The 12,464-nt window shown below is 42.8% G+C and overlaps 1 protein-coding gene across 2 annotated transcripts; it reads left to right on the forward strand.

The window, feature by feature from the left end:
* The first annotated feature begins 773 nt into the window (after positions 1-773).
* On the forward strand, positions 774-11,432 carry srp (serpent). Of its 2 annotated transcripts, none has more exons than XM_070216475.1 (7): positions 774-2,245; positions 6,219-6,699; positions 6,760-6,973; positions 7,477-7,649; positions 8,607-8,771; positions 9,323-9,476; positions 9,566-11,432. In XM_070216475.1, the coding sequence occupies exons 1-7, from the start codon at positions 873-875 to the stop codon at positions 10,753-10,755; spliced, it is 3,750 nt and encodes a 1,249-aa protein (XP_070072576.1). In that variant the 5' UTR covers positions 774-872; the 3' UTR covers positions 10,756-11,432. The 2 variants fall into 2 exon arrangements, with proteins under 2 accessions (XP_070072576.1, XP_044251510.2); XM_044395575.2 differs by lacking the exon at positions 7,477-7,649 and adding an exon at positions 8,061-8,287.
* The last annotated feature ends 1,032 nt before the right edge of the window (positions 11,433-12,464 follow it).

Genomic DNA, 12,464 nt, shown 5'->3' on the forward strand with positions numbered 1-12,464 from the left:
CGAGAGCGAGAGGCAGCGAGCGAGCAACAACAGGCGGCGGCAATGAGTGCGATAAGGCAGGCATTACAACCAGCACATAACATACAACAAATGCAAAGCCATCGACGCAGGAACAGAAAGAGAGGACCGAAGAGAGGGCTCCCCAAAAAGAGAGTGGGAGAATGGGAGAGCGTGGAGCTCGAATCGAACATTTCGAAATATTCAAAGCTGTACACTGTAAAAGAAAATTGATATGCTGATTTCAACTAAGTTAAAAACACGAAGTCATTTGATTACGAAAATTTATGTTTTTTAGAATAATTATATATTATTTTATTCAACTTAAAGTTAAGGGCCTTATCTGATCTGCTAGTTAAACTAAAAGTAGGTTTTAAACTGAGAGTTAAGACTTGACAATTTTAAATGTTCAGCAATGTTCAAAAAATAAAACAAGCATGTGACGTGCAAATTTTGGGTTTTAAGTGCTGATATTAAAAGATCTAATTTTATAGGGACTCTATATTTTTTTCGGCGTACCACGAAGATTACGGTTTGGAGTGGTGCTCGAGTAACGGCATGTGGAGCAAGGCGCAGAGCAAACCAAACACAACTGTAATCAATGGGCAGAGATGAGATGGCGAGAGGGAGAGAGGATGCTGGCAGCGATTTGTTCTCGATTTGATTTTCTAAAAAGAATAAAAACAATTTTAATGAGCTTTATTTTTTTGTATTTTTTTGTGTTTTGCTGTTCCGTATTTCGAATTTCGAAGCGCAGGCCGCCGCTCAAATCGAATCAGTTTGTGTGAAAATCGCGCCGGATACGGACACGTACGTACGGACACGGCGGAGAATCCGGATAATCGAGTGTGTGGAGTGGAGCGCCGGGTAAAAAAATGACGAAAACTACTAAGCCCAAGGAAAAGGCGGCGGCGGGGGGATCGGGATCGGGAACGGGATTGGGGGCCAAAGCGGGCGGTAGTCTGCTGACGAATGCGGCGGACAGCAAGATCCGTACGGCCAAGTCCAACAACAACAAGCGGCAGTCAGGACGAACGGCAGCAGCAACAGCAACAGCAACAGGATCAAATGCAGCCACGAAAGAGACGGCAATAACGGCGATCGAAACGGAGCCAGCAGAGGGAGAAGCAGCGACGCCAACGGCGCAGCCAACGGAGGCAGCGACGCCCGCCGCAGCGAATTTATCGACACTTGAGTCCGCGCGCTCGCAGGCTCACACTTCAGTTGTCAGCGAAACAGCAAGCCAAGCGGTTACCACACCAATCGCGTCGGCAACAGCAACAGTAATAGCAACAGCAACAGCAACAGCAAGCGACACAGCAGCAACATCGATCAATGACGACGATCAACCCAGTGCGATAAATCATAATCAAAATAATAATAATCAGCCGGCCGAGAACAACGCGAGTGAAAGTGTCCACCAGAAAGTGTCCACCATCAAGTGTCTGCCCGAAAGTGTCCACCAGATCTACGAGCAGCAGCAGCAACAGTTTATAAGCCACCAGCAACAGCAGCAACATCAGCAACAGGAGCAACACCATCAGCAACATCAGCAGGCGGTGCAGGAGCAACACCAAGCCAATTGGCTGGCCTATGACCTGACCAGCGGCTCAGCAGCAGCGGCGGCAGCAGCGGTAGCCTTGCCCCACCATCTCTTTGGCCACCACCACTTTCCCTATCCCACCAGTCATCCACCCGCCCAGCTGTACGAGCACTACGCCAGCACGGATCCCATAATGCGGAACAACTTTGCTCTGTATAGCGTTTACGCCGGAGGCGGTGGAGTGGGCGTGGGCATGCCCACAGCCGAACATTTGGCAGCGGCAGCGGCGGCAGCAGCAGCGGCCCAGGGTCCCAATATCGACGAGGTCATCCAGGACACCCTGAAGGATGAGTGCTTCGAGGATGGGCACAGCAGCAACTATCATGTGCTGACCTCTGTATCGGATTTGCATACCCTAAAGGAGCCGAGTCCCTATGGGTTAACCCACGAGCAACTCCACCAGCAGCAGCTGCATCACCAGCAACAGCAGCAGCAACTCTACCACCAGCAACAGCAACAGCAGCAGCAGCAACATCACCATCATCACAACAACTCCACCAGTTCGGCGGGCGGGGATTCACCCTCATCCTCGCACGCCCTGTCCACCCTGCAGAGCTTTACCCAGCTGACCAGCGCCACCCAGCGGGAGAGCCTCTCGCCGGAGAACGACACCTACTTTGGGGTCGCCAGCAGCTTGCAGAACAGGTGAGTCTTCCAGCGAGCTAATGAGCTCACTATCACGAAGCGCTCGAGCGCACGTGCCTTTCGCCCGCTTGGCGACACCGTTAAAAGTCATGATCGGAGCACCGATCCGCGATCAGCGATCAGCAGCGATCACCTAACAAGTGCCAGAGTTCCAGAACCGCGCCGGCTGATTCATATTTCTCCCGCCTTGGCGCGGTTTCTCGTGGGGAGTGACGAAGCCATCGAAGCCATCGACACTGGTGGCTCATTGTTCCAAAGCTCAGGCTTGGGTCTCCTATTCTCCTCCGCCTTCTCCTCTCTTGAAAATCCCAAATACAGTCGGTTATGGTTATGGCATTATGGCATTCTCAGGTGGTTTACTCAATATGTGGAATGCAAAAATCTGTTCCACTTTCAACTAGCTGGCTAGTTAGTTGGGCTCGAAGAATGTGTTTCCAGTGGGACAACAAAAAACATAAACAAAACACAGATGTGAAGTCAGAGCAGATGTCTCATAGAAAGAGCATTCTGCGCTTAAAAGTTTTCGAAATATATAAAAATATTTAATTACTTAAAATAAATTACTAGAATATTTTTTATAATATTATTCATTTTTATATTATATTCTTTAATACAAACTTCTATTAATTTAAATTATATTTCATCTCTAAATTGAACTTTAAGATTTCTTCTCAATGTTTATTATTTTAAAGATGATTCTTCGCTTCCTTATCTCTTTACAACTTCTATCTTTCCATCTTTCCGATTATTATACACTGGTTTTTGATATCTTCTTTGAAGAGATGACTATTAGCAAAACTAACCTATGTTCGAGATCAAAATAAACACTGCACGAGAATAAATAAGGGTTTTGCACTTGGCATTTTTAGCGTCGCCTGGAGCGTCTTCCCCCAAAGAAATCTGCGGCAAGCTCGAAACTCAGCAAAAAAATAACCAAATTGCCGCTCATATTTCGTAAACAAGAATATGCAATGTCTTAATTATTGACGCATGGTTTCTCTGACTCAGGAGTTTTCCCGCTTAGGGATCTTAGTCCAAGCAGAACCAACTTGCCCCGCGAGATGTAGGAATTCTAAATGGTTGACTAAGTTTCAAGTTGGGTTTTCCTTCTATCATTTCGACCAGCATGAGCTGGCTAATACTGCACGTGTCCATGTTGTGGCCACATTTGGCCTGGTCCCAAGCACGTGCCACAAAGCGAGGCAAGTTAACTACCAAAAAAATAGGAAAAGGGGGCGTGACCCGCATTTGATCGAACAGTCGAAACTTGGTGACTTTTTAGGAGCCAACAAAAAAAATAAAATGCAAATTGCAGCGCATTTTTCTAGCTTGTTTTGGGTATTCAAGTTGCAAGCTCTATTGTTTTTTATGAGAGGATACCTTTCGAGTGTGCGACTGTTTGAGAGTCGCTGTAACCCAATCCCGAATTCAGTGACATAAAAGCCGTCAAACGAAACCCAAACAGCTTCAAATGCCTCGCAAGACTCTACTCTACTCTATTTTTTCTGTGCTCAGGGTAGCCTCAGCTGACTCAGCAACCCCCGAGCTAAAATATTTAGGTACACCTCGAAGGGTAAGGGTTAAGAGGAAAGCGGTACCATGGGTGTAATGGGTTAATTCTAGCGGACCCAACGCACCCGCACATTATAGTTCTCATTTTACTCTACTCTCTCTGTTGCCAATTCGCTTTTCATTTACATTTTGTGCTTTTCTATTTGTTTTTCCTATGTTGTTATTTAAATTGAAAACGTGTTTTGCATATGCATATGAAAACAGGCATGAATGCACATTTAGTTGAAATATATGAAGTCATGTGAGGAACAGTCAAAAATGTAAGATTTCAAAAGGGAAACAAAAGCAGTACAAATTTTATTAATCATATTTTGTTAGATGCGAGATTTATATAAAAAAAATTTAAGGTTTTAAATGACTAAAAGTTTCTCCATATCATGGATTAATATTTACATTTTACACAAAGTTTTTCATATATCTCGGTAACTCGATGTTGAGATCATCTTCTGGCGGATGATTCTGCTCCGCATTTCGTATGTGACTTTTTGGCCAGTTTCGCTTCTGTGGCGGCAAGAAACCAGAAGAAGATATCACGCTGCTGGCCAGCTCACATGCCATTTTTCGCCACACATACCTATACTCACATATATGTGAAAAACAAGAAGTCGACGCAAAATACTCACCTGCAACAAACAACAGAGAAAACCACAACAACAGCAGCAAAAACAACAGAAATAAACTGAAGCGGTGATAAAATTATATCGTTGTCGTGCATTTTTTGTTGTCACTCAGACTTCCTATATATGCGGCTATACATTATATTATAGCCGTAGCTATAGGGCATCTCGAACTGCAATGAAATGGTGCTGTTATCAGAGAGCGTGAGCATCTAGCTGAAAGACTTGGTCATATAAATTCTGGCCACAAAGAGTAAATATTATTTGCAAGCCGTTTGTTTGATAATTGAATATGTAGTACTTATAAAGATATGCATTTTTTCGGTTGAGTTTATTCCGTCACTTAATCACATTGTGTGTGTAATGAGTGGCGATTTCTTTGGGCCAAGACTTACTGCAACAATTGCAAGTGCAACAGCAGCAGCAGCGGCGGCGACAACTGCAACTGCAACTGCATTGGCATAAAACTAAACCCGACTCAAGTCATTATGCAAACGCGCGTGCCCCGATTCGGTTGTGCTTTCTTCTCGGTCTCGGGTCTAAATCTCCATCTCCACTTCGTCCAGAGAACTCAGCCCGAGCTAAAACTGAAAACTGAAATAAAAATAAATCAAAACGAAAACGAAAACGCCAAAGCAAAAGCTAGAGCTAAAGTTGAACTGATCACTTCCGCGTGTTTCCTGTGTTGCTGCTTACACATAAATAGAGAATTGTATTTTTGCGAAAAACAAAAATAAAAATGGTTGTACTAGACAATGGAGAATATTAATTGATTGATTTCGATTGTTTTCCTGTCGCAAGAAAAATAATAGAGTGTGTAGACGGATGTTTAGAGTGTGCACCTGTGAAAACGAAAGCCCAAAAACTTCAATCCTTGATCTTCCCTTCTCTTCAAGAACTTTTGTCTACGCGGCAATTTGTTTTCCCCCTTTAAATTGTTTACTTGAAGTATTTCCGAGTCTTGGCAAAAATATTTGCACAGGCTACTGTTAACTGAGGCTAACAAACAAACGATTACGTTTGTTATTTTTCTTTTTTTTGGGAGTAAACAAAGCTGCAAACACTTTTATTCTTTAATTAAAAGTTTTATGGCCTCTGCCGCACAGGCTCAACTGCAAGTATGCCAAAAACTGGACGCTGGTGGTCCGTCGTCGATGGCAAAAACAACTCATTCTTGTAAAGTAAACAATGGCCAGGAAATGTTAATAGCGTCTCGTATTCCCAACAGTGACAGTGCGGTTTTAGCAGCGGAGTCAACAGAGCGACAGCGACTAAAAACGCCCCCGAAACGCGCGCAAATGTGCGCCTAGCGTTTTTAAACACGCGTAAAAAGATTTCATTTATTTTCGACCAAAAATAAAAGAGATTACAAAATGTTCTTTTCAAACTACAATAATATGTATTTGAAGAACTATTGCTATAGGTAAAGCAATCAAGGAAAAGGATATATTACTACCAATAAATTTAAAAATTCTTTGCAAAATTTTTATAATTAAATTACTTAAGTACTAGAATCCAAACTTTGTTTAAGATCTGCTAAGAAATAAGCAAGAAAAATATATTTAGAGCTCTTATAAAAATCTCATTTATAGTTGAAAAATTCACAAACTAGCTATCAAAAATATTTTGTTTAGCTTTTTTTTGATTTTATGGTCTTTTCTTAAAGTTATTTTTGATACAATTTTTTCTGGGCTATATTAACAACAATTAATTTATTTTAAAACCGCTTTAGTATAGTTAAATGAAAACAACATAGATTATTTTAATTTTTTTATTCTTCTTAGCTCTGCCTATGCTGGATCCTTGCTTACTCAGACGGTCAACGGCATTCAGTACGGCATGCAGTCGCCCAACCAGACGCACGCCCACCTCCAGCAGCAGCACCTCCAGCAGCAACAGCAGCAGTTGCAGCAACACCAGCAGCAGCAACTGCAGCAGCAACACCATCACCACCAGCAGCACCACCACAACTCCAGCAGCAGCAGTCCGGGGCCAGTGGGTCTGCACCACTCGAGCTCCTCGGCGGCCACAGCGGCGGCGGTGGCGGCGGCCACGGCGGCGGTCAATGGACACAACAGCTCCTTGGAGGACGGCTACGGATCGCCCAGGAGCAGCCACAGTGGCGGCGGCGGCGGCGGTGGCGGCGGGGGTGGAGCCCTTCCAGGCTTTCAGAAGTTCGTGAGCAGCGGCTATGTGAGTGGCGTGGCCAATGGCTCGGTCAGTGGCGCCGAACGCTACGCTCCGATGAGCAATTACCGCGGCCAGGTGAGGATTGCCCCCTAAGAACCCCCTCTGAACTCTTAAATAACCCCTGATATTTTACAGAACGAAGCCTGGTTCGATCAAATGGGCTACTCCTCGGCCGCCGCTGGACAGACGCAACTGGGCGTCGGAGTTGGACCCGGAGTGGTGACCAATGTGATACGGAATGGCAGGGCCATCTCGGCGGCCAATGCAGCAGCCGCAGCGGCTGTGGATGGAACCACCGGTCGCGTCGATCCCACAGCCTTTCTATCCGCCTCGGCATCGCTGTCAGCAAGTAAGTTCCCATTGGGATTATAAGAAATAAAAAGAATATTAGGCCAGACTAGGACATAAGCAAACTCAAATACACACACAACCAAGATCCTTTCCATTTTTGTTTGGAGAGGGTTTTAGGTAGAACTTCACACACTCTCACTAGAGAAAAAAGGAAACCCATCAATGGTCAGTTATTTGCCTAACCTGAGTAAACTGGGTCAGGAAATGTTAACCAACTGCAAGCAGCTGTTGCCATGATCATACATTTTAATATATTATTATTATCATATATTTATTATAATTCTAGTTTTAAGCCTACGTCTCTATAATAAATTCAATTAATTTTATTTCAACTCTTGAGATAAAATCAAAACAAAAAACACCACAAAAGCAAAAAACCCATAGAAATACAAAAAAACTAAATTATAAAAACACACACAAACCAAAAAAAACAACGCAAAACAGCTAAACTATCCAAATACCTTATGACTTATCCCGATATTTCTATGTCAATCTTTGAAGCATTATTCGATGCCGATTATTTCACTGAGGGGCGAGAATGTGTCAATTGTGGTGCGATTTCAACCCCATTATGGCGACGCGATAACACGGGACACTATTTGTGCAATGCCTGCGGCTTGTACATGAAAATGAACGGCATGAATCGACCCCTAATTAAACAGCCTAGAAGATTGGTAAATGTCTAAAACAAAAATTAAACACACAATCACAAAAAACCACCAGCAATTATTACTACTAACCAACCGATCCAAAAAACGAACAACCAAAAGCTTTTGTGTGGAACAAAATTTTCTGTGTGCCAACTCAGTGTTTAGTGGGTATTTTTTGTAACGAAAAAATAAACGAAACTTATAGAAATCCGCATCCGCCAGCCTCAGCACCACCGCCCCCAACCTCCCAGCTTTCCCAACTGAAATCTGAAATATGAAAACTCCAAGAGAGTGAATTGAAATTAATTGAATTTATTATTTATTACGACAAAATGCCAATTAGTTTAATATGCGAAAACCAAAAGACAAACAAAAAAACGTAAAGTGACTGCCTGTGATATTACAACCAACAACATTCTGATTGCTCAATTCCAGTGGCCGCTGAATCAGGCGGGGATTTCTATAAGGCCAACTCATTTAATGTGGGCGGCGGTGGCCGTAGTAAGGCCAACACGAGTGGTGGCCCCACCTACTCCCCCGCCTCCTCCTCCTGTCCAGGCTCGAATGCAGCCGCGGCGACTTCGGCGGTGGCGTCGGCAACGGGAGCCACTGCAGCGACGACGCTCGACGAGCACGTTAGTCGCGCCAATTCGAGACGCTTGGTAGGTCGCCCATTAATTACCGATACCGAAACCAAACCAAAAAAACCCAACCAACCAAACCGAAACCCCCACAAAAAACTAACAAAGGAGAGCGAGTAAACCGAGTAGAGCCACTAACCTAGCCCAGAATCGATGCTAACTAATCCCAAAACTAACTAAGCAAGCCCGTAAATCTGTAGTTCCATAAATCCGAACCCCAAGTAAACCCCCCTTGGCCACAGAGTTGCCATAGAAAACGTTGTTCCACACGAAAAGCTATTGCTAATTGAGTGATCTTACTTCTTACTAACTAATCCCAATCGATTCTTGCCACATCTAGAGCGCCTCCAAGAGAGCCGGACTATCCTGCTCCAATTGCCATACCACCCACACTTCGCTGTGGCGTCGCAATCCCGCCGGGGAGCCCGTCTGCAATGCCTGCGGACTGTACTTTAAGCTCCACAATGTCAACCGACCGCTGACCATGAAAAAGGACACCATTCAGGTGAGTTTACTAAGAGGAATCTCCTCAGAACAAAAATTTGATATGCTATATGGGTTTTTCTATCATGTATCAGATCAGTAAAATAGTTATTATTATTAATGTCACATTTAAATATATCAATTTGATGTTTTATCATATCAGTTATTTCATAAAAATTATAAATATAATATTTTGAAATACCAAATATGTTTTGTTGCGAAAAAAAACGTAAAATAAGAGAAATATAATTTTTAATCATTCTAAATCAATGATAAATCATAATATGTTAAGAAATTTGATAATTTCAAAGTCAAACTGATTAAAAAATATAACTTGTCTTTAATGTTAATTAGTTTTATTTGGAAAAGGGTATAACATGATTATTTTGACATCTAAAAATTGCTTTAATATAAAATATTTACATGTCCGACCTAAGTGTATTTATTTAATTAAATTAAAAGTTTAAATTAAATTTTTTAAATTGATTTGACAAATAATAAAGATGAATACATATTTTGATAAATTAAAATATAGTTACTAATTATTCCACTTATTATTTTCTTTCCTTACAGAAACGCAAGCGCAAGCCGAAGGGTTCGAAGAGCGAAAAGTCCAAGTCCAAGTTGAAGAACGCGTTGAATGCCACCATGGAGAGCGGCTCCCTGGCGGCCAATTGCCAAAATGTTGGCCTGGGCCTGGACAGCAGCCACATGGACGTGAATGATGGTGAGTTGCAGCGACTATTCTCATTCCATTTGCATGCCTAATTAGTGACGTTTGCTTTCTTCTTGTTCCCCGCCGCTTCACCTGGTTAGATATGAAACCACAGCTCGATATGAAACCATACAACTCATACTCATCGCAGCCGCAGCAGCAGTCGCATCCGCAGTACTCGCAGCAGCAGCAGCAGCTGCTAATGGCTGACCAGCACTCATCGGCGGCCAGCTCGCCACATAGCATGGGTTCCTCCTCATTGTCGCCCTCAGCCACCTCACATCAGCATCAGCATCAGTCGCATCCTCATCAGCAGCAGCAGCAACTCTGCTCTGGACTCGATATGTCGCCCAGCTCCAACTACCAAATGTCGCCACTCAATATGCAACAGCAGCAGCAGCAGCAACATCAGCAGCAGCAGCAGCAATCGTGCAGCATGCAGCATTCACCCACCACGCCCACATCCATCTACAATACTCCATCGCCTACTCACCAGCTCCACAATAACAACAACAACAACAACAATAATAGCACGCTATTCAACAACAACAATAACAGTAGCAATGAGAATAACAGCAAACTTATACAGAAATATCTACAAGCTCAGCAACTGAGCAGCAGCAGCAGCAACAAGAACAACAACAACAACAACAGCAGCAACAGCAGCAGCGGCTCCACCAGCGACCATCAGCTATTGGCCCACCTCCTGCCGAACTCAATTACGGCGGCAGCAGCAGCAGCGGCGGCGGCGGCGGCAGCAGCATCGGCGGTGATCAAGACGGAGGCCCTGTCCCTCACCTCCCAGGCCAACTGCTCCACGGGATCGTCGGCGGCGGGGGGACTTACGATCAGCCCCACAACACCGACCACGGCATCGAGCACATTATCGTCGCTGGGCCACAGCAACCTTATTAGCCTGCAGAATCCCTACCATCAGCTGAGCCTGCGACAGGCGGTGATGGGAGGGAGGGCCTCACCACCCTACTACCTGACGCCCGAGGAGGATGAGCAGCCGGCGCTCATCAAGCTGGAGCAGATGGATCAGCAGGGGCATCCTCAGCAGCAGCAGGCACATGGAGAGATAATGCTCAGCCGATCGGCCTCGCTGGACGAGCACTACGAACTGGCCGAATTCCAAAGACATCAGCAGCAGCAGCAGCAGCAGCAGCAGCAGCAGCAACATCTGCAGCAGCAACAGCTTTTGGGCCAACAGCAACATGAACAGCATGTGACCAACTATGCCATGCACAAGTTCGGCGTGGAGCGGGAAACGGTGGTGAAGATGGAGTAGAGCTAAGTAGAGTAGCTGGTAGCTGTAGCCATGACCAAAGATTCTGTTGTTACATAAATCTCATAGCTCCAAAGAATTTATAGCCTGTATACCAAGAGTCGTTCTCAAAGAACGTTCTCGCTTATCTAAAAACTAAAAACTAAAAACTCGAAAACGAATCATTAGCTGTACATATGGTTTAAGTTTAAGTCGTCGATTGACATTTCCATTTTTATTTTAAACGCCGAATTTTGATGGCCCCACTACTCGAAATTTTGTTGTTACTGAAATCTAGTTTAATTCTTAGCAAAATGCCTAAAGCATAAAATCGATTCAGATCCCTAGGCTAAGACTATTCATTTAAATTTGTTATCAAATCGAATACCTTTTGAGATTTCCTACAATCAAATTCCACCTAGATATTAGCCACTAATTTTTAAGTTAAGCCAGCAAACAATGACGAAAAAAAGAAAAAACCCAAAAGAAAAGAAAGCGAAAAACAAAAAGAAAAACAATTAAAGTAACCAATAATCTCATGCAATTTAGTTAGTAATTTATATATTTCTTATAATATTATCGATAAATATTTAAAGCAATTTAAGTTTTAGACTCGTACAACTTTTTACATCATCTTTGCAATATTAATTTTATTTCTTTTGAGCAAATAAAAGACAATTGTCCTTGAAATGTCCCAAAAATGCGTTTGTTTCGTTTAAAATTAGAGTAAAAGCAAAGTTATTGGCCAACGCGGCGTATGAGTAACTTTATTTGGCTTTCAGTGTTCTTTACCAGCTGGCCAAACTTAGCGGCCAAAGGTTTTTAGCTAGACGACTGTCAGCAGACTGCAGCTGTCAATAAAGGACTTTTATGGGAAACTGCTGTGCGCCCACCAAAAAATAGGTATTGCGAAAAACCTTTTTTTTTTTATTTTTTTTATGATGAATCAAAATACATTTTTGAATGGTTTTAAACTCAGTAGCTGGTGAATAACACCTAAAAAAAAAATGTTTGTTATTATACCCGTTACTCGTAGAGTAAAAGGGTATATTAGATTCGTGCAAAAGTATGTAACAGCTAGAAGGAAGCGTTTCCGACCCCATAAAGTATATATATTCTTGATCAGGATCACTAGCCGAGTCGATCTAGCCATGTCCGTCTGTCCGTCTGTCTGTCCGTCTGTCTGTCTGTATGAACGCTGAGATCTCGGAAACTATAAAAGCTAGAAGATTGACATTTTGCATGCAGATTCTAGGAGTTCCTACGCAGCGCAAGTTTGTTTCAAAAGGGTGCCACGCCCCCTCTAACGCCCACAATCGCTTATATACGATTTTAAAAATTTCAATATTTCGGAAAAGTAAAAATGCAGTTTTATTGTGTTTATCAATACCTATCGAAATGTAGAAGAAACTTTTTAAATCGGACCATTCGTTAAAAAGTTACGGAGGATCAAAGTTTAACCCACGAGTTAAGCCAATTATCTCCATCTCCTTCGCTCTCCCTTTAGCGTTCTCTCTTGTTTTTTTATCTTTTTTATGATGAATCAAAATACATTTTTGAATGGTTTTAAACTCAGTAGCTGGTAAATAACACCTAAAAAAAAAATGTTTGTTATTTTTTTTTCTAAAAAACTAAATTATACATTTCAAATTTTTTTTCTGAAAATCTAATACAATTATTGATCGATTAATAAAAACATTATAAAGATATCTTTAACCGTTATGAAAATATAC

Source organism: Drosophila takahashii, chromosome 3R (genome assembly GCF_030179915.1).
Source record: "Drosophila takahashii strain IR98-3 E-12201 chromosome 3R, DtakHiC1v2, whole genome shotgun sequence".
Taxonomy (NCBI): domain Eukaryota; kingdom Metazoa; phylum Arthropoda; class Insecta; order Diptera; family Drosophilidae; genus Drosophila; species Drosophila takahashii.